The sequence below is a fragment of the Physella acuta genome, unplaced genomic scaffold (genome assembly GCF_028476545.2).
Source record: "Physella acuta isolate Inbredline_101_S28 unplaced genomic scaffold, ASM2847654v3 ptg000255l, whole genome shotgun sequence".
Classification (NCBI taxonomy): Eukaryota; Metazoa; Mollusca; class Gastropoda; family Physidae; genus Physella; species Physella acuta.
In genome coordinates, this window is record NW_026731774.1 from 512,001 (window position 1) to 536,165 (window position 24,165).

The window sequence follows — 24,165 nt, forward strand, 5'->3', positions numbered from 1 at the left end:
TGTCTGCAAGACGGTGGGCAATTTTGGTATTTACACCCAAATCTACATTTTAAAGTTGTTTTGAATTTTCTAGGCAAAATTCCTCACCAACCTCCAACACACATTTTTTCCGTGGACAAAAAGATATCCCCGGGCCGGATGATAGGACTTCGCGAGCCGCATCCGGCCCGCGGGCCGTTGTTTGGAGACCCCTGATATAGATGAATCTGAATGTGAAATAAAAAATATTTTAAAGAGGATTATGTGCATCTTGAATCTCTTTAAAACGAACTGTGACGCTAATTTCCCTGAGCTGGAAGAAGAAGAACCTGCATTGATACGTCACCCCTTCTCTGCTTCCCTTGATGTTGCCAGCATTCCCGATAAATCAAAAGATGAAATCTTGGGTTTACGGAATGATTCCGCGTCACGTGCCGTTTTAAACACAATTTTAGTGTAGTATGCAGCATTTAAACCCAAACATGAAATTGATTGCCTTTCGAGTTTTAGTTCCTTTTGTTTTCGCGTTCAAAACTTCCCAAATTACAAACAAAACAAAGATATATATTAAATTTTGAAGTTCGGGTTAGCAAAACTCAACGGCGAATGTTGAGGCTGGATAATAGCAAGTTATTTCATTCATAGTATTAAAACAGTTATCAAAAAAATTCATATTTAAAATCTACTGAAATCTCTTATCTTAGTGCTTATTAATTTCCTTACTAATATCGACTTTTTAATTATTTAGTGTAGCGGGTAACTTAATTTTTATAAAAGGGGGTCCCTAGTCGAAAATTTTGGAAGCCACTGCAATAGATAATAGTTACCCAGGTTTATTTTTGCATACTGCTAATATTTATATACGAGAAAGTAAACACATGTGAATACAAATTCGGTGGACATCCAATATGACATTATTGTTGGAATAATATAATTAGCTTATATGGATAAAGTGCAATATGGTAGGTAAAACACGGATATTTTAAATACTGACTTTTATTTATTTTATTCACTGAACGTATTGTTTACTAATTATTATTTTAAATCAATAACAGTTCAGACGTTTCTATTAAATTTCCTTTATGTTAACTTCTATCTTTCGGTTTGCGGACAAGCTGGGGGTTTAGTAAGTCATTCTCTAACTTAAATTAGGGGAGTCCGCTGCTCCTGAGCAGGGTTCGATTTAGCAACACGAGCTCGACCGTAAACAGTATGCGTTTATGTTTCCATTTAACTAATGTTTTGTGTTTTTGTTTGTGTTTTTGTTTAGGTTTTAATTTTATTCTGTTTTCAAATTGGTACTTTTAAAAAAGATTCACTGTGGCAGCGCACTGGTATGCAGGTTGTGTATATATATATATATATATATATATATATATATATATATATATATATATATATATATATATATATATATATATATATATATATATACATAATGTTTTTATTTACGTTAAAGAAGCTAAAACAATTAATAATTAATAAGGGTCAGCGTGTTCGAGTCGGTAAAGCTCATGTTTGGTAAATCGAAAAATCTCGAGTTCGATAGCTGGAGATAAACTCGTTTCTAGGAGAGACAACTCCAAAATAAATCAACAGCTGCTTTGCAGTTTTATATAGGTTGTACAAAGGCTATGGAAGCAATTCCAAAAAGAAAAGAAGGCTGTAATCGGAGTAAACGGCCTATTTGGGGCTTATCAATTTCACGCGTATACTAAATCAAAGCAATCTATCCACAATGTTTTGTACAGTTTCATAAATTTAAAATGTCAAAAATAAGTTTAGATTAATTTTTATAAACCATGCTATTTACTATTCCATATGTGATATTTCTATTTTAAAAGAATCAATTGAAAATATGTATAATATATACAAAGCGCATTCAAAGCGCATATAAAGCGCAAATAAAGCGCATATAAAGCGCATATAAACTGCACATAAACGCATATAAAGCGTGGTAAACTCAAAACTTTGTATTTACAAGTTGTGATTGTTACGCTAATATCTGATGTCGACAGACGCTGGAGGAGCCTGTCGGGTTCCATTTGTGCTTGCTCTGGATTAATTTTTAGCAGTTCTTTTTTTTTCTTCGTGCCATTTACATAAACATTTTAAAAAAAAGTGATTTAAATTAATTACACTTAATGAATGATTTTATAATTTGTCAACACTAGTAGCTAATCTTGTTATAAATAAGTAAAATTATTTTTGTGAAGGCCATAAACTGCGTACTGTTGGCTAATGTAATGTTGAAAAAAACAACGACTTTAAAACTGTTATCATGCCTGTTACGTAGTTTCACGTGGTATTTCAATGCATTATTTTATCAATATAAAAGGCAATACTGTCCACACGCTGTTCATTGCCCGTAATTTAGTTTTATGTGCTAGTAAACTTTATATTTTAGTTATCACTATAACATTTTTTTCTGTCGGGGATTAGCATATGGCAAAGAAAAAAAGCAATACCGATTTACTAAAATATCGCATATTGTTATTATATAAATGTATACAATAATCTTATACTTAGCGACCTGTGATGTATTTTATTTCCTTTACCCCCTAGTGAAGTGTAAAAATTCTTTCTTATGTGATGACGATGAATGCATCTCAAAAGATTTGATCTGCAATGGGAACAATGAATGTAAAGATGGATCCGACGAACGGATGTGTAGTAAGTGAAACATTAAATGACAATTTCAAACTTACACCGATGTCGTGTCTATTGAGTTAACATAAATAATATTGTAATTAAAACAAAAAAAAAAGTTTCCATTCGATTTACCGTCTAACGAGATGTAATGATGCTTACCGCTGTGCTGTCGGTCAATGCATCTTAAATAATTTGTAGTGCAATGGCAAAAATGACTGTAGAGATGCGTCCGACGAACGAAAATGTGGTAGGTATGAAGTACTGTATTCTACCCCGAATGTGATAAATACATTTCACAAACATAAATAAACATTACAAACTTACTTTCATTTTACATGTATTTAGTTAAAAATACAATAGTTGGCTGAGATAATATATACATATATGTATATATATATATATATATATATATATATATATATATATATATATATATATATATATATATATATATATATATATATATATATATATATATATATATATATATATATATATATATATATATATATATATATATATATATTTGTATATACCAACTACTGAAATATAATAAAGAATTACAATGTAATGACGGTCGATGCATTACGAACAATTTTGTTTGTAATGGCAAAAAAATGATATGGGAAATGATGAAGGTTACAGTGGTAAGTGTGAGATGTCAACAGTATAAAGTAAATAATACCTGTTACTGGTAATAATCAGTAACACTGTTGTAATTCAACCGGTAGGAGAGACTGAGCCACTTCGCAAATGGGAATAAAGCAAACGTATTTTTAAAAATGTATTCGACTTTCACGTGAACTTTACGGACAGGGTAAAGTAATAATAAACTTTCAGCAGCAAATGCACTAATAGTACCCCTTTTGTACATGAAGTTCTCGGTGTGTCACGTAGACAATCTAGCCAACTGTAGAAAAGCTCGTGAAGGTGGGGGGGGGGGGGAGATAAGAATGTACGTTGCTGATGAGGGGGTCCTAGGTGCTTTGACCACAGGTGCTTTGACCATAGGGGGTTTGACCATAGGGGTTTGACCACAGCTGAGCTTTGACCATAGGGGGTTTGACCATAGGGGGTTTGACCACAGCTGGGCGTTGACCACAGAGGGGCTTTGACCATAGGGGGTTTGATCATAAGGGGATTGACCGTAGGGGGTTTGACCACAGCGTGGCTTTGACCACAGAGCGGGTTTAACCATAATATATAGATTTTAAAATAGATATTATAAATTGTTATTTGATTTAAATTTGTGATACAATTAATACGATTTTATATATGTTTCCTGGGAGTCCATTATTAGAAATTAACGCACTAAAAAAACGTTAAGAACGATATTTTAGTCTCCACATAAAGGCTGGTGTTACGCCTCAAAGAATTTATTTTAAATGGAACATAAATAATGCGACATATAACAAGTTTCACAAATAAATAATGTAGATGTACTTGAAAATACATAAATAAAAATGATAACAAAGGATAAAAAAACATGCCAACAGTGTAGTCAAAGAAGTAATATTTGTATGGTTTAGATGTCTTGTATTTATATATGATGAATTAACATATTATATCCTGCCGCAATTTAAAATATAATTACACAACATTTAAAATCAATCATTACAATATTTGGACAAAGCGCTTATTATCAAACGCCAGCATTTGACAAACCACCTGTGATCAAAGACCCTATGTAGACAAAAAACCCTGTGATCAAAGACCCTATATGGAATAAACACCCGTGTTTAAAGCCGGACACAGCGCTTGTGATCAAACACCCGTTGACAAACCACCTGTGATCAATCCGTTATGGTCAAACCCCCTATGGTCAAACCCCCTATGGTCAAAGCTCCGCTGTGGTCAAACCCCCTATGGTCAAACCCCCTATTGTCAAAGCACCTGTGGTCAAAGGTCCGCGCACCGGTGAGGGGGGGAGTGATAGCGCAGGTACAGCGTGGTGGAAGCACACAATGTAGGTAAACGGTTTTACCATCACATGAGAAGGGGGAGGGAGGTTGAATAAACATGTTACTCGAAATAATGTCATGTATGTTCTTTAAAATCATAACAACTTTGAAATATATATATATTTTCTCACATTATTGTTCCTTAAAAAAAAACTTGAAAAATGTCTATGACATTCATATTATTTACTGTAGTCTGTCTTGGAGTCATTATATAATATCTAAAGTTTACAATAAAAAAGAGTTTTTTTACAGTGGTAAATGTTTTAAAGTATTTTTTTTTCGCAGAACGTTGTTCTGAAGGCAATTTCAAATGCGACTTAAGGATGTGCTATAGACCTCCCATGAGATGTGATGGCACTCTTGATTGTACTGACCATTCGGATGAACACAACTGCTGTAAGTGAAGCTTACTGTTTATTATTATACTTTACATATAATCAGTTTACTTTACTTATAATCAGTATACATTACCGATGATACCGTAAATGGTACAGCATATAAATACAGTTGAGATTTCAACTGCAACTTTAAAATGAAAGTCCTTTTCAGAAATTATTGCAGATTCTATTAAATGTAAATAGGGGTCATCCATAAATGACGTCACACTCGTAGGGGGAGGGGGGTCCGTAATTTTGTGACGATGTGTGATGAGGGGGAGGGGGGGGGGGTCAGATGTTGCGACGTCACATTTTTGCATTACAAAAAAAGCAATGTTAGAAAACGAATTTTAGACGTTATTTCGCGTTTTAGATAACTGTTTTAACAAATTGTAATAGTTTAGACAAGATTTTGGAAAAATATCGATGTTTAAAAAAAATTCAACTGCAATTTTGAGGGGGGGTTGTAGGTTGAGGTGTGACGTCATTTTAGGGGGGGGGTCTGACTTTTTGTGACGACGTGTGACGGAGGGGAGGGGGGGAGGTAAAAATCGTCAAAAAAAGCGTGACGTCATTTATGGATGACCCCATATTCAATCAATCAATGTTTAAAACAGTTTTTTAGCATTAAAATATGGGTATCTAAAGGAGCTAAAAATATAAAAATTCACGTAAAACTTTCAATAATAATAAATCATAGCAGTAAAATGGTGATTAAAATAATGGATATAAACTTAATTATAACAAAGATGCATTGATATCTTTATATATGCAATAATTATAGTTGACTATTCTATGACATAATATTTTGTAACAATATATAATTTAATCACTTTTTACTCTCCACACAATAGGTTAATTTAACAGTCTTAATTTTTTTCTTTTCTGTTCAAACAAATTTTACATTTTACAAATTATTTTTTTATTGAAATCGTTCACCAGCTAGTTGCAAAGGAGGCGCTTTCAAATGTTTTAGTAATGATAGTAAATGCTTCAATAAAAACAAAAAATGTAACGGAAAAAGAGAATGTTTGGATTACAAGGATGAAGCAAACTGCAGTAAGAGTTGCCGTTCCAATGGATTTTATTTATAGTAGCATTAATCTTTGCAAATAGCTATTAAAAATATTTTAACTGAAACCTTAATACAGCACGGTATTTCTACTTTAAAGTAACCAAATGAAAATATATTCTACTACATTTATGTTATTTGTTATTATATTATGTTATTTATGTTAAAACTATTGTTTCAAAAATTTAAATTACATTCAAAAAAATTAAGTTTATTTGGTTTAAAAATAACATCATTATAAGTCACCAAATTTAAAACAATATTTACATTATTACTCACATTATAAATGAACATCGCTGATATACATCGTATAACTTATACTCTAGTCCATGCTACGTTAAACAAAAAATGTTTATCATATTTAGTTTTCTTACTCTCCCAACAGCAAGTTGTAATGAAGGCGGTTTTTATTGCGGAGATGGGAATTGTATCTCAGAAAATCAGAGATGTGACGGCTCTCCTGACTGTGAAGATAGATCCGACGAACGGAATTGTTGTAAGGGCGATATGCTGTATTCTACGTAAATTAGTTAGCGAAATCACATTTCATAAAATAAACAATAACAATATATGCATATTTATTTTCTGGTCAATTAATAAACACAAATAACATAATACTTTGCTAAGACAATATTTTAATGTCATTTCTATACTTACTTACTTAATCCTCATCACTCCCTGTGGAGTATAGGGCAATAACAAATCTCCGCCATTCAATTCTGTCTAGGGCGAGCAACTTTAGTTCATGCCAGGTCTTGCCAGTAGCCTGCACTTCTTCTTCCATCTCCCTCCTCCATGTTCCTAGTGGTCTTCCTCTCTTTCGATTTCCAGACTGAGTCTACTTTAGCGCCATGTTGGGGAGCCTTCTTTTGCTCATGCGTAGGACATGACCCAGCCATCTCCATCTCCTCATTCGAACTTCCGAAACAATTTTGTTTAATCCTGTCCTTCGCCATATTTCCTCTGTCGTCCCACTTTATTCTGAGGATGCCTTGGAGGGATCTTTTTTCAAATCCTCTGAGTCGGCTCTCTCCTTTCTTGTTTAGTTTCCATGACTCTGCAGCATAGAGGAGTACAGAACGTACATTAGACTTGTAGATCCTTATTTTAGTTCTCTGCTGCAGTGAGAATAATTCCCAGATCTTAGCGAGTCTTTTAAAAGCTTGTGTTGCCATTGCTATTCCAATGGCCATTTCCTTCTCCATGTTGTCATTTTCTGATATATAGCTGCCAAGGGACTTAAAGTCTTCGACCTCTTGTAGCTCTGCTCCATTCGCAAATGTCTTGAGAGCACTTTTGGTTTTTATTTTCATTAGCTTTTCTTTTCCGGAGTTGATCTTTAGTCCAAAGCTTTTAGCAATTTGCTCTATTTTTGTGGTTTTTGCTTGGATGAATTTTGAGCATGTGAGAGTAAAGCTATGTCATCAGCAAAGTCACAGTACTCTAGGTGCTTGGTAAGTTCCCAAACATTTCCTCTTGGCTTATCTTCTGTGGCTCTTCTCATAATCCAGTCTATTACCACTAAAAAGATGACAGGTGAGATAACAAAGCCTTGTCTGACTCATGTTTTTACCTTGAACCATTCACTTTGCTGATTTTCATGTCGCCCACAGCATTGGTTGTCATAGTACATGTCTTTAAGTATGTTTATGACTTTTCCTGGAAAGCCATATAGCTCTAGTATCTTCCATAATGATGGATAGTGGATGCTATCAAGTGCTTTCTCGAAATCTATGTAGTTGATGTAGAGAAACTAATTCCACTCTAGGGACTGTTCCACTATAGTGCGCAATAGAAATATTTGGTCGTTACATGACCTGTAGGCCCTGAAGCCAGCTTGTCCTTCTCGAAGGATCCCATCAATTCCTTTCCTCATTCATTGTAATAAGACTCTGCAGAAGATTTTTCATGGTACTGACAGAAGATTAATCCCTCTCCAGTTCTCACGAACATTGAGGTCGCCCTTTTTTTCTATAATTTGATAATGATTTCTCCGTTTCCAAGAATCTGAACTTTTTCTTCATTCGATTCTTTATTGAAGATCCCTGCACCTATTTTTGGGTCTGCCTTAAGCATCTCCGCAGTGATTCTGAATTCTCTCCTAGAGCCATATTGCTTTTTGTTTTTTTGATAGCTTGTATTATTTCTTGTTCTATGATGGGTCTTCTATGCATTTCGAAATTTAGGTTCGTGTCAGTGAAGTCAGCAGTTTCTTTTGGATCTGGTATGTTTAGGGTCTCTTCGAAGTATACAGCCCTTCTTTTTAATTGGTATTTCTCCGTTGTGAGAACTTTTCATATTTGTCCTTGATAGTAGATGATCTATTTGCTATTTCTCCTGTAGAATCCTGATAAACTTGTTGACTGTTCTGCTATCCCCCTTATGTGTGGCCATTGTGTCTACATAGTTTCTTTTATCCTTCCTAGCATTCCTTTTTACCTCTTTTTGTAGTTTTCTATATTCTTCATTGTTCCGTGCCCTTATTTCCTTGGTTCCAAATAATGTTTTAATTTTGGCTTCTCTTTTCTTTTTAATGAGATCCCAAATACCGTTTGAGATCCATTCCTTCCTTTGTCTGTTCCTGTGTCCTAGTATGCATTAGCTTGTTTTCTTGTATACATCCAGGATCTTCTCGCATTGTGTATTGGTGTCCTCTTCTGATAGGTTCTCGAGTAGACTAAATCTATTTTTTAGTTCAATTGCGAAGTTTGCCTTAATGGTGGGATCTTTTAGTTTAGCTGAATCAAATAGTTGGTGGTTTACTTTCCTGTCGACTCTCCTAAGTTTGAGTTGTAGCTTGCACAAAACTAGATTATGGTCGCTACCTACGTCAGCTCCTCTTATTGCCTTTACATCCCTTGTGGATTTTCTCCTCTTTTTATTTATAGCAATGTGATCGATTTGATTGCAAGTTCGCTTATCTGGGATTATCCATGTGGATTTATGTATTTCTTTGTGCTGGAATAAGCTGCCAACTTTAACTCGGCCATTTCTGAGCAGATCTCTTTTAATCTTTGACCGTCGTTGTTTACCTCTCCTAGTCCCTCTTTACCCATGCAGGGTTCGTATCCTTAGTTGCTGGACCCTATTTTTGCATTTATGTGTACGATGACTATTAGAATGTCATGTTGTAGAGTCCTGTCGATTTGATCTTGTAGAGTGTAGTAGAACGTGTCTTTGTCTTCATCTGTTGCTTGTTCTGTCGGAGCGTAGCACTGTAATATCGTAATCGTTACATGTCTTGAGTAGAATCTGGTTCTAAGAATGCGAGAATTGATTGGTTCCCGTCCTATTAGACTTTTCCTTGATATTGTATCCATGATACTACCAACGCCTTCCTGGTGTTGGTTATCAGATCTCCCAGAATAGATTATAGATTCTCCTGTTCCAAGTGTAGTCAGGTCTTAGTCTGTCCATCTCATTTCGCTGATACCCAGGATGTTGATCCTGTATCTTGACATTTCCTTGACCACTTGAGCTGTTTTACAATTTTCGTACATGGTACGCACATTCCAAACACCTATTCGTGTCTGTCTGTAATAAATACAGCAAACGGACGTATTGTTAAAGTTATGACCGACAGAAAATTAGATTTAGAACGCGTTAAACTTTTGAATGGGAACACAATCTTCTTTGCTAGACGCCGCCATTTTATTGTACTAAAAAGTAAACAAAAAAACTGTGACGTCACGGTTCCATCGAGTCTAGTGGTTTTTCTAATCTTTTTAAAAAAAATGTGGTAAATATACCTATGAATAAATCAATAAATTAATTAACGAAAAATTTGTGATTAACAGTCTGTCTTAAAACAAAAAGTGTTCTCTACCTACGTATTATTTTACAGCTCTCCACGATGAGTACAACCATTTACAACAGCAAATCAGACAAACAAACAAAAAAAATAAATATTCAAGCATGTTTTAGTAGTATATATATATATATATATATATATATATATATATATATATATATATATATATATATATATATATATATATATCCACAAAATTAAAAGAATTAGACTATCAAGCTACGTTTATAAAATATATAGTTAGGAATATTACAATAGTTATAAACTAGTTAATATATATTAAATCTAATGTATACCAGCCAGATGTAGCGGTAAAGCTTTCTTCTGTGGTGACGGTAATTGCATCGAAGTTTCTTTGAGATGTAATGGCATAAAGAACTGTGCTGATGGACGTGATGAAAAAAATTGTGGTAAGTGTGTGATGATTTGTATTTTCACTTAGAATGGTTAAATTAGAATATAATACGATAATTATTTTCTTTCTAAAATTATGACAATTGAAAAGATTCTTTATAGTCTAGTACATATACTTAGGGCGCGTAAAAATGGGAATTTAAGAAGCTAAACATATACATAAATGAAATTGTTGGTGCACATCATTGATACATGCAAATATATGCACACACACACACGTTCACACACACACACTCACACATACACACACACACACACACACATATATATATATATATATATATATATACAGTGGCGTAGCGAGGTCGGGTGTCAGCGGTGCGGCACTTAATGGTGTCACCCCCCCCCAGAGGCATAGAAACCATTCCCAGGGACAAACTTTCAAATTTTCGATTTGCACCCCTCCCTCAAACTTTCGATTTGCACCCCCCCCCTCAAGTTTTCGATTTGCACCCCCCCTCGAGTTTTCGATTTGCACCCCCCACCCTCAAACTTTCGATTTGCACCCCCCCCCCCTCGATTTTTTCTCTATATATTTTGCTATTTTTTGCCTTGGTGTCACCCCCCTAAATGGTGTCACCCGGTGCGGTCCGCATCCCCCCCCTCCCTCGCTACGCCCCTGTATATATATATATACATATATATATATATATATATGTATATATATATATATATATATATATATATATATATATATATATATATATATATATAATCAGATTTTATTAAAATACTCGTACAATATAAGTGCGTCGTGATATATACCTAAATATTTATGCTGCGCTTACCAATCTCCAGTATGATGTTCGCACTGTGTTGAAAGAAAAAAGATGTGTAGGACACATTGATATATTTTAAAATGTCATTTAATTTCTACACCAGAGACATGTAAAGGTGATTCTTTCGGCTGTGATGGTTTTTGCATAAACAAAAAACGTTTATGTAACGGAAAAAACGAGTGTCGTGACGGATTCGATGAACATAATTGTAGTAAGTGTGTACGGTATATGTTGTCATGCATTATGTTTAAATCATAATCTGGTAATTTATTGTTCGCATAATATGAATAATAATTACTTAAAATAAGTGTATTAGAATTATTTGCATTCCGACTGTCTTATGGTCATTTTGGTCTTATTAAAATAGGAAAGTCTAATAAGTCGACAGTACACTTCAATACCGTAAAAAAATATGTTTATTCTGAAAATAAATAATACTCTCAGTACACACACACACACATACACACCTACACACCATTTACTTGTAAGGTGGAATACTATCAGATTGTATTATGTTATGGCATGCACACATTTAAATTCAGTACATCTTTATAAAAATCGTTATGTTTATCTACGATGCTATAAAAAATGATCTAATTAGTAATAAAACAGATAATATTAGTTTCCTTACCAGTTAAAGACAGTTAGAAATACTATGGACGTTTCGACCCAAGGTCTTCGTCGAAACGTCCATATTTTTGTACAAGTGTTTCATTTGTGAGGTAACTAACACTATCTGTTTTATTACTAATTGAATTAACTTCACTTCAGCTACTATTTTTTATTTATAAATGATCAAGTAGAAAACTTGAGTCAGGCTGAAATAGAAGTTTTATCTTCTTCTTCTTCTTCGTTCCTTTAATTTAGTTGTAAAAAAAAGAACTATAAATATATTAATTATAGTTCACTGTTATCATATCCAGTTAACGATCATCTTTTTCCGTTATAGCCCAAGACATATTGGGCAGATGAAGTAGAGTTCATCTGCTTCATGGACCCCGGCATAAGAAGGGATAGGGTGGTCAGCTCGATGCCTAGCTGACTTATTCAATGACGTTCTACTGATTTCAACTCAGATTTGAACTAGAGTTTCTCGGGTCAGCAGTCTAGCTCTCTACCGCAAAGCGATGCCGTCCCATTTAATTATAACTAGTTATGCTTTATTAATACGAACATGATAACCTAACTCAAGACAAAGTCTGTTGGAACAAAGAATTTATTTCAACCAAATAAAAAAACAAGTTAATTAAATAGTCTAGTGACATTTTAAGCGCAATTTCCTTATGTTATCAAAAAATAGCTCTGACGTATAATGCTGGGGTGCGTTCAAGCTAGGAGAACGATTGGTTTGTAGGTGTTTATGTAATTTTAAAATTTGTAACCGAACGAAAGGATATTTTTGAAAACTTTCTTCGGCAATATTTTTCTAAATTATGGCAGAAATCGATTGGTCAATGTTTCAAGTCGCTAAGTGGTCTGGTTGCCGAGATACGGGCAAAAAACGTCATTTTTTCGAGGTTTTTTGGCTTTTCCGTGAAATCCAGGAAGGAATTCCGGAAATTTTTTTGGCCCACTATCATCCTTTGGAACTAGTCCTCGATATTGCTTCGTTGAAAAGGAGATACGACTTAAAGCTGCGAACACACATCCATCCATCCATTCCCAGAAAAGACGATTCTCCAGAACGGAAATTGCGCTAATAAGACTATTAAGTTACGTTTATAAATTATATAGTTGTTAACAGAAATATTACTATAGTAAACCTAGATAATATATGTTAAATCTAATGTATACCAGCCAGATGTAGAGATAAATCTTTCTCCTGTGGTAACGGTCAATGCATCCAACGTCATTTGAGATGTAATGGCTTCAAGGAGTGCTCTGACGGACGTGACGAAATAAATTGTAGTAAGTGTGTGATGATTTGTATTTTCACTTAGAATGGTTAGATTAGAATATAATACGATTTTTATTTTCTTTCTAAAATTATGACAACTGAAAAGATTGTTTATTGTCTGATATATATATATATATATATATATATATATATATATATATATATATATATATTTAGGGCGCGTGAAAATGGGAATTTAAGAAGCTAAACATGTACATAAATAGAATTCGTGGTTCACATCATTGATACATGCACATATATGCACACACACACACACACGATTACACACTCACAGACATATGTATATATATATATTTATATATATATATAATATATATATATATATATATATATATATATATATATATATATTTATATATATATATATATATATATATATATATATATATATATGTTTGTGTGTACATATATATATGCTAGCTGCATACCCGTGCTCCGCCACGGCAAATCTTTTTTAAATGTACCGACTTTGGAACAGAACAGAACAAAACAAACAAAAACACAACACAAAAACAAAAACAAACAAAACACAACCACAACCACAACACAACCACACCATAACCACTACACAACCACAACCAAAACCAAAACCACAATCACAACCACATCACAACCAAAACACAACCACAAAACAACCCCAACAAAACCACACAACCACAACACAACCACAACACAACTACAACATTAGTATCACCACCGAACAACGCGCTTTCTTAGTCGTCCGCGCCCAATAGAGCCTTTACAACATAAAAATAAGACTATTCAGTTACGTTTATAAAGTATATAATTAGTTAACAGAAATATAACAATAGTTAACCTAGATAATATATATTAAATCTAATGTATACCAGCCAGATGTAATGGTAAAGCTTTCTTCTGTGGCGACGGTCTTTGCATCCATCGTCCATTTAGATGTAATGGCATCCAGGAGTGCCCTGATGGACGTGATGAAAAAAAATGTGGTAAGTGTGTGATGTTTTGTATTTTCCACAACTTAACCACAACACAACCACAACCACAAAACTACCACAACACAAACACAACACAACCACAACACAACACAACCACAACACAACACAACCACAACACAATCCCAACACAACCGTAACACAACCGTAACACAACCACAACACAACCACAACACAACCACAACACAACCACAACACAACCACAACACAACCACAACACAATTACAACACAACCACAACACAACCACAACACAACCACAACACAACCACAACACAACCACAACACAACCACAACACATCCACAAAACATCCACAACACAACCACAACATTAGAATCACCACCGAACAACACGCTTTCCTGGATGTCCGCGCCCAAAGAGAGCCTTTCCAGCATAAAAAAATTAAGTCACATAAATAAATCTTACTTCATAACTTACAATAAAACTATGCGATGCAAATAAATGTTCGGCAAGTGGTGTTTTTATCCATTTGTAATTACTTAAACTTTTTTATAATAGAATAGAATCTCGTAAAAAAAAAAGAATTGCACACCAAGTGAAAAGTTTCCCTTTCAAACCTGACGGTCTACGGGGCAAGTGAAGTAGAGTTCACTTGTTTCTGTGAACTCGGCATATGAAGAGATAGTGTGGTCGGCACTATGCCCAGCCGCCTTTAAATCCCTAACAGGAGGTAGGTACCCATCAGAGTTGGGTGGACTCAGGGACGGTCTACTGACTTGAACCCGGATTCGAACTCGAGACTAACGGGTTAGCAGTCCAGCTCTCTACCGCTAGACCACTCCGTCCCACACCAAGAGAACGCCTAATAAAATGTGTATAAAAGTGCGGGATGTTATTTGTACTTTATACAATTACATGCGTTTTTTGAGAAATCGGAAATAGCGTAAATTAGTACTTCCGGTCAACGGAAATTACTCAAAATTTAACAGTAGGTAGCGAATTAGATCTTTTACTTCACTTGTGAAATTTCATTTATCTGTCTGAAATAGTACTCAAGTTATAGGCTTTTGAAAAATTCAAAGTAGAAAAAGTACCACTTCCGGTTATCGGAAATCGCTCAAAAGTTGATCAGTATCTACGATTTTGATATATATATATACTTATATACTTATATATTAACTTTCATCAACCTAGCTGTAACGGTACTCAAGTTATCGTGTTTACAAACAGACACACAGACAGACACACAGACATACGGACAAGATTGCAAAATTATGTTTTTCCGTATCAGTGAGGTGTGAAACGTCGAGATTTGTAAAAATCTCGATTTTTTTTTGCACGATTACAAGACTTTTTCTATACGAGAAAGTAAAAATAACTAAAATTATTGATTAGTTAAATTTATTATTAAATTACCTCTTTTGCAAAAATTACAAAAAAAAGTTCAATTAACTAGTTTTTTAGACCTACTGTTATAATAATGTATCCACACTTTTTCTAGGAGAATAAACGAAAATGATGTTTGACATATATCCTTTTAAGATATTTTAGCAATGTGCGTGTATTTAATATTTTCTTTACGTTATGCAAAATACTAAAAACAGTGGCAACTATAAAATAACTTTTTGTCGTTATATAAACCAACCCTACACTATTACATATAATAAGACAATGCGATGCACTGAAAAGCACTGCATGGTGCGACGTTTACTTTTAAGATTCCAAAATCTATAGAGATGACAGAAGGATGGACTGACACACTACAAGCCCACTAATTAATACTAATAGTTTTGCTGTCTGTCTATCTATGTATCACTGTATGTATCTGACAAGAACGCTATATAGAAAACACAAGCAAATTAAAAACATGCATAGTGAAACGAAAATGAAACCTGACGTCACATTGGAGCAAATAATAGAAAATAGTATCAACCCGGAGAGTGCACACAGTAATATGACGTCATTGATTCTCGAGTAAACATTGAATATAAAGGCAATTTTGTCTAATCTAAGTGGTTTTCGTGAAGAGTTTCATTCATACAATTCTTACAATTCTTCGGGTAGGAGCGAAGCCCATTCCCCGCGTAAGAACATCTAAGCCGACCCCCCCCCCCCCCCCATCGAACTCAAAAGAAATTTCTTCATCGATACTCTATAATAAAATTACCGTCTAATTAATGTGTCTAATCTAACTAATCTAAAAAGGGGGGGAACTTTTTCTAATCTAAAAAGCGAGCACAGTTTTTTTCATGCATCTCTTCCCCGCCCAGGTTCTTCCTTTAGTTTGTATGATCTACAAATGCGACCAGTGTTTCTTTCAGACTTTTTCCTCCCCGGCGAGGTATGGGGGTACTTGATTTTTTTGGGAGGGGGGGGGGGGCGGAGGTAGAATTTTCTGGGAGGGGGCGGACACTGGAAAAAGTATATAATTATATTTCGTTGAATGGGACGGTAGACATGTTTTGGGGTGTGTGTGGGGGGGGGGGGGCGGAGCCCCCTCCTTCCAAGTAGATGTGCCTGAAAGAAACTCTAAATGCGACTTTTGTCATGAATGAGATTAGGTGCATGGTTTAGGGATATGCCTATGACTATATTTTGTATAAATTAAAGCACCGATTCTGGATAAAAATCCGTTTTCAATGTCATTTTTCGTTTCCGGTTAAATTGAATTAAGGTGGTGATTTTGGTTTTGGTTTTAGTTTAGAGAAAATAGACAGCACTATCAACCTAGCGCCCGTTGTATCCTTCCTCAACGGGCCATTTTTATAGATACAAATAAAGAACAAATGATCGTGTTTATTATGCATTCTAGTTAGACAATCACAGACGTGCACACACACACACACACACACACACATGAACACACTCGAAGATATAGGCCTATATATATATATATATATATATATATATATATATATATATATATATATATATATATATATATATATATATATATATATGTATATATATATATATATATATATAAACAGCAAACAAATTTAAAACGTTACACTCCGTGTTTCAGGTGAGGTAGAGTTGACCTGTTTTAGTGACCTCGGCATATGAAGAGTCAGTGTATCGATAACTATTCTTTACCTTTCCTTTCAGGATCCGAACTCGAGGGTTCTATAATTTCAGTCAGTCAGTAACAATATTTATTCAGACCAACAAAAGATCAGTTTATTCTTTTGAGATACCAGCCTCTCTCAGCAGACCAGCTCCCTCAACAGATCAGCCTCTCTCAACACACCAATCTTACCATATAAGAGATAAGCCTCTCTCAAATGACTAGTATAAACGTAAAACAGACCTCTCAAAAAACAAGTCATTTTCAACAGACCAGCGCCACGCAAAAGACCAGCTCTTCGCAACAGACCAGTCTTACCAAAAAAACTGATAGCCTCTCTCAACTGACAGGTCTTAACATAAGCTAGACCAGCCTCTATTAACACTTAATTCTTACCGTACATGCGACCAGTCTTTATCAACTGAATAGTTTTACCATACACAAGATCAGTCTTATCTGACTAGTCTTAATAAAGAACAGACCAGCCTCTCTTAACAGACTAGAGGTCTTACATTACAAGATACATGCCTCTCTCAACAGACGTTTTGACGCCGCACGCGAAACCACGTACCTTGAACTAAACGAACGATCGTGGCTGAGACAAAAGTTCTTGTTTCAAAACAGCTGAGTTTTCGCACGCACAGATAGACGGTTTGGCAGCGAGTTTTAGATCGAGCAAACCGGCTATCTTTTAAACCTGCATAGTGTTTCTTTGCACATATTTTAAAAAAGTTTCATTTGAGCGATCGAGACTGAGTAATCAGTTTTCTCTGTCCCTTTTAAATTTTATATTTTCGGAGTTGGACGGTTTGCGACAGAGACCATCGATTTATATATATATATATATATATATATATATATATATATATATATATATATATATATATATATATATATATATATATATATATAAAGACAAATGAAAGTCAATATTATGCACTCAAGTTATATATTTCAGATAGCGTATTATCGTCAGAGTATTTAAAAACACAACTTTAAATTAATTTTGGTCGTGATATTTATCTTTTTGCTTTATTTGCTATAATATACATCATCTGGCAAAACACTTAAGTAAGTCTGAATTGGCAGTTTTTTATGTGTGCATCTTTTTTTGGAGACATATTGAAATTTCGCACCGAATTTGACTATTCATAAATAGATGAATGAAAATACTCTTGTATTCCAAAGTTTTATTCTCATTACAATGTGACTGTCTAAAGTTAGTACAAGTTAAAGAATCAAGAATAACTTGTCAAACAAATTGAAATATATCAAAGTAGGGAATGGTATTTACAATGTGCTTAAAACCAAACATATTTAAGTTTTATAAATGGCTGCATACATTTTTTGGACATTTAATGATACTTTTTTTTCTTTTAAAGTAATCACTTGGAGTCCATCTTTTAAATTGACAATTAATTCTATGATATGTCTTATAAAAGATGAAATGATACGAATAAAAATCTTGGCTTAATTTTTTTTTCCAGAAAGTTGCAACGGTAACGCTTTTCACTGTGGAAGTAAACCTCGTTGTATTATTCAAAGTAAAAAATGTGACGGCAAAGATGACTGTGAAAACAACCAAGATGAAAGCTACTGTCGTAAGTGCGACTGATATGTTTTCGTAATTCACCAGGAGTCTAGGGAAAAGGTGCAAACGATTCATTAAGTAATAAGCGGCTTTTGGTAGACTTATTTGACTGATGCCTATCATATGTGTGTAACGAACCGTATTATCAGATAATGACAGGCGTTTGTACGTTTAACTTTAGAATTAAGAAACGTGTACGTGTGTCTGCATTGAGTGTAACGTATACTTGTACTCTTACTTGTACCCATACTTGTGCTTGTCCTTGTCCTTGTCCTTGTCCTCAGTGTTTCTTCCAGACTTTTTTCTCCGGGGGGGCACTTGAAATTTTTTTGGGGGTGGGTAGACTTTCTTCGAGGGGGAGGACACTGTTAAAAGTATATATTTTCTATATAAATTATATAAATTTAATTTCGTTGGGGGGGGGGGCGGTAGAGGAGATGCCTGGAAGAAACTCTGCTTGTTCTTGTCCTTGTCATATTGTCTCCCGATAAATTGGCCCCCGACATATTGGCTCCAGACAAATTAATCGTATGACCACTAGTGGCATAAAAGTAGCTATTTTGTCATACCTCCACTACCACTATAACATCTTTTAAATGCCTGAATTAAATTGTTTTTCATGATCCAACATCAATTCACAAACAAATGGAGCCCTTAACAGCTAAATTCCAGCAAAATGTTGATAATGTTTAATTTACAACAGTAAATATTTTTTGCTCTAAAGCGAGCACCGAAGTGTAAATGTATGATACACATTATGTTTACAAAAATAACGGCATTTTGTTTTCATAACCTACTAGCATACAGCAGGTAGGAATGTACATGGTGGACCCCTATCCCCACACACTGAGTTGGAACATTCTATAACCGACTCATTTATGGAAGTCATATATATATAGATGACCCTTAAATTAAAACATACTATTTCATATAATAGATAAACTATTATTAAAAAAAGGCCTGCCGAGCAAGAGATGCATAAACTGTATTACTCAAAAGTGTTGGATCAGCTTACTCTAAAGAATATTGATGAAGGGTTCCCACTGGCACTGGCAAGTGTTATATTCAATAGGACCGTTTTGCCAGGAGACAGTCTCTACGGAAACCGTATTGTCAGTGGTCCTTTTGTCGTGAGCCAAATTGACACGAGCCTATATTTCGCTAGCAAAAATGACGGGAGCCTATTTGTCGGAAGCCTATATGACGGGGTCCATATGTCGATAGCCCTTTTGACGTGGTCGATTTAACGGGTCTCTTGCAGGGATCGTATTGACGGGACTGTTTTGTCATTGGCCGTTTTGACGCCGCACGAAAAACCACGTTTTTGGACAAAACGAACGATATATATATATATGTATATATATATATATATATATATATATATATATATATGTATATATATATATATATATATATATATATATATATATATATATATATATATATATATATATATATATATATATATATATATATATATATATATAGACGAAGTAAAATGAAAGTCAATAATATGCAATCAAACCAGGGAATGGCATTTAAAATGTACTTAAAACCAAACATATTTAAGTTTTATAAATAGCTGCTTAAATGTTTTGGACATTTAATGATACGTTTTTTTTTCCTTTTAAAGTAATCACTTGGAGTCTATCTTTAAAATTGATAAGTAATTCTATGATATGTTTTATAAAAGAAGAAATGATAAGAATTAAAATCTTGGCTTAATTCGTTTTCCAGAAAGTTGCAACGATAACGCTTTTCACTGTGGAAGTAACCATCGTTGTATTATTCAAAGTAAAAAATGTGACGGCAATGATGACTGTAAAAACAACCAAGATGAAAGCTACTGTCGTAAGTGCGACTGATATGTTTTCTTAATTCACCAGGAGTCTAGGGAAAAGGGGCAAAGGATTTATTAAGTAATAAGCGGCTTTCGGTACACTTATTTGACTAATGTACTTGTACTTGCACTTGCACTTGCACTTGCACTTGCACTTGCACTTGTACTTGTACTTGTACTTGTATTTGTACTTGTACTTGTACTTGTACTTGTATTTGTACTCGTACTTGTACTTGTACTCGTACTTGTACTCGTACTCGTACTTGTACTTGTACTTGTACTTGTACTTGTACTCGTACTTGTACTCGTACTTGTACTTGTACTTGTACTTGTACTTGTACTTGTACTTGTACTTGTACTTGTACTTGTACTTGTACTTGTACTTGTACTTGTACTTGTACTTGTACTTGTACTTGTACTTGTACTTGTACTTGTACTTGTACTTGTACTTGTACTTGTACTTGTACTTGTACTTGTACTTGTACTTGTACTTGTACTTGTACTTGTACTTGTACTTGTACTTGTACTTGTACTTGTACTTGTACTTGTACTTGTACTTGTACTTGTACTTGTACTTGTACTTGTACTTGTACACCTTTTACTGATTGTACTTCTCGTGTTACTTGCACAACTACTTCATCTACTGCTTGTATATGTACTAGTTGTACTTGCATTACATCTTGCCCTACTAGTATGATGCTGGATTAATTCGGTTTCAACTTTGCCTTAATAGCAGGTAAACCGGCCATTTGCCTATGGAAGGTGTGCCCCTTACCCGACTGGTTAGTAGATGGATGAACCGGGGTGGCAGAGCCACACAGCGTTGTGTCGCGTGACTACAGAGCCACATCTTCACATTCTATGTGTATTAATGTATATCATATCGTAACATTCTTTGTGTATTTATGTATATCACATCTTCACATTCTATGTGATAGACAAGAGGAAAAAAGTACACTAAAAGTGGTCAGATCTGTTTTTACGATGCGCGAACAATTTTATTTTAAAATATCATTTTAATGAAGCCAATTCACAAAAGTTATACAGTAATCATATTTCCGTTTGTTTATAGCATGCTTTTCTTTTTCTTTATGGTTTTTTTTTCGTTTGTTTTAATCAGTTTGTCTAAGTATTTTATTTTTGCTAATCTGGTGGTATTGTTTGTTCCCCAATGTGAGTAATACGTACCGTTTTATAATTGTATTTTTAAAATTATTGAATCATACTTTTCAAAAATTAAATATTAAAAACATTCCTTCTTTTTCCAATTGAAAATAAAGATGGCTTCAACATAAAAATAATCAGTTTCGTCTTGAAATTTAATTTTTTTTCCTCAAGGGGTACTAATTACCGTATTTCTCTTACACTTACACTTACACTTACACTTACACTTACACTTACACTTACACTTACACTTACACTTACACTTACACTTACACTTACACTTACACTTACACTTACACTTACACTTACACTTACACTTACACTTACACTTACACTTACACTTACACTTACACTTACACTTACACTTACACTTACACTTACACTTACACTTACACTTACACTTACACTTACACTTACACTTACACTTACACTTACACTTACACTTACACTTACACTTACACTTACACTTACACTTACACTTACACTTACACTTACACTTACACTTACACTTACACTTACACTTACACTTACACTTACACTTACACTTACACTTACACTTACACTTACACTTACACTTACACTTACACTTACACTTACACTTACACTTACACTTACACTTACACTTACACTTACACTTACACTTACACTTACACTTACACTTACACTTACACTTACACTTACACTTACACTTACACTTACACTTACACTTACACTCACACTCACACTCACACTCACACTCACACTCACACTCACACTCACACTTACACTTACACTTACACTTACACTTACACTTACACTTACACTTACACTTACACTTACACTTACACTTACACTTACACTTACACTTACACTTACACTTACACTTACACTTACACTTACACTTACACTTACACTTACACTTACACTTACACTTACACTTACACTTACACTTACACTTACACTTACACTTACACTTACACTTACACTTACACTTACACTTACACTTACACCTACACTTACACTTACACTTACACTCACACTCACACTCACACTCACACTTACACTTACACTTACACTTACACTTACACTTACACTTACACTTACACTTACACTTACACTTACACTTACACTTACACTTACACTTACACTTACACTTACACTTACACTTACACTTACACTTACACTTACACTTACACTTACACTTACACTTACACTTACACGTACACGTACACGTACACTTACACTTACACTTACACTTACACTCACACTCACACTCACACATACGCATACGCATACGCATACGCATACGCATACGCATACGCATACGCATACGCATACGCATACGCATACGCATACGCATACGCATACGCATACACATACGCATACGCATACGCATACACATACGCATACACATACGCATACACATACACATACACATACACATACACATACACATACACATAAATTTCATATATAAGTATATTATCAAAATCGTAGATCCTGATCAACTCTTGAGCGATTTCTGAAGTGGTACTTTTTCTACTTTGAATTTTTCAAAAGCCTATAAGTTGCTTACTATTTTAGATAGATGCATGAAATTTCTCACGTAAGTAAAAGATCTAATTCTCTACCTTCTGTTTTCCGATTTCTTAAAAAACGCATGTAAATTTTATAAAGTACTATACACATTTTATTAGGCGTTCACTTGGTGTGGGACGGAGTGGTCTAGCGGTAGAGAGCTGGACTGCTAACCCGTTAGTCTCGAGTACGAATCCGAGTTCAAGTCAGTAGACCGTCCCTGAGTCCACCCAACTCTGATGGATACCTTACTCCTGTTAGGGAAAGTAAAGCCGGCTGGGTATAGTGCTGACCACACTATCTCTTCATATGCCGAGGTCACAGAAACAAGTGAACTCTACTACACTTGCCCCATAGACCGTCAGGTTTGAAAGGGAAACTTTTCATTTGGTGTGCAATTCTTTTTTGTACGAGATTCTATTCTATTATAAAAAGTTTAAGTAATTAAAAATGGATAACAAATATTGTCTATGTCCTGAGTTGCCATCCCTCGTAATTTTATATTAGAATATTCGAGAAAGTTTAGGGGAGATCACTCCCGGTTTATTTGTAATATACTGTTCTGTAACAAGTGTTTGACTCCCTCCCCCTGACATTTAAGTGCTTCTTCCACCCCCCCCCCCCAACCCCTTAAGTTTTAAGTGCCTCCATAGGACACAATTTCTGAAATAAACACTGTATACAATTCAATGTGTGTTAACAACAATCTTATTCAGCTTGAGGCAATAGTGCTAGCACAGATTTGTTGTGGAACCAGTTATAGGCGGTATATATTTATTCGTTTTTAACATGGCATGTTTATTATTAAAAAATACAAGTACTCTCACAAATATCCCGATACGTCATGCTCATTTCAATGACCGTTGTTTGTAAATAAGTGAGGTAAAGAATCTGGATTGTAAGTTTAAAAACTCCCAGGCGCTGTAAATATTTAGTTTGTTCAGAAATCTCGACAAAATCTGAACTAAACATATGCAATAAGTGTTATTTTTATTGTGCAAGTAATAATAAATCTCTTTATTGCAATTTATCTGATCTTAATTAAGTCATAGCAT

General features: G+C 34.4%; 1 protein-coding gene across 1 annotated transcript in view; it reads left to right on the forward strand.

Moving 5' to 3' along the window:
* LOC131938673 (LDL receptor repeat-containing protein egg-1-like) overlaps positions 1-21,713 on the forward strand; it is a 43,740-nt gene extending 22,027 nt beyond the window's left edge. Inside the window, exons 10-20 of the mRNA XM_059296799.1 lie at positions 2,545-2,652; positions 4,878-4,988; positions 5,912-6,028; positions 6,427-6,537; positions 10,152-10,262; positions 11,149-11,256; positions 12,843-12,953; positions 13,815-13,925; positions 18,446-18,559; positions 20,287-20,400; positions 21,123-21,713. Coding sequence (XP_059152782.1) covers positions 2,545-2,652; positions 4,878-4,988; positions 5,912-6,028; positions 6,427-6,537; positions 10,152-10,262; positions 11,149-11,256; positions 12,843-12,953; positions 13,815-13,925; positions 18,446-18,559; positions 20,287-20,400; positions 21,123-21,187 — 1,181 coding nt within the window. The 3' untranslated portion in view covers positions 21,188-21,713. The remainder of the gene's footprint in view (positions 1-2,544; positions 2,653-4,877; positions 4,989-5,911; positions 6,029-6,426; positions 6,538-10,151; positions 10,263-11,148; positions 11,257-12,842; positions 12,954-13,814; positions 13,926-18,445; positions 18,560-20,286; positions 20,401-21,122) is intronic.
* The last annotated feature ends 2,452 nt before the right edge of the window (positions 21,714-24,165 follow it).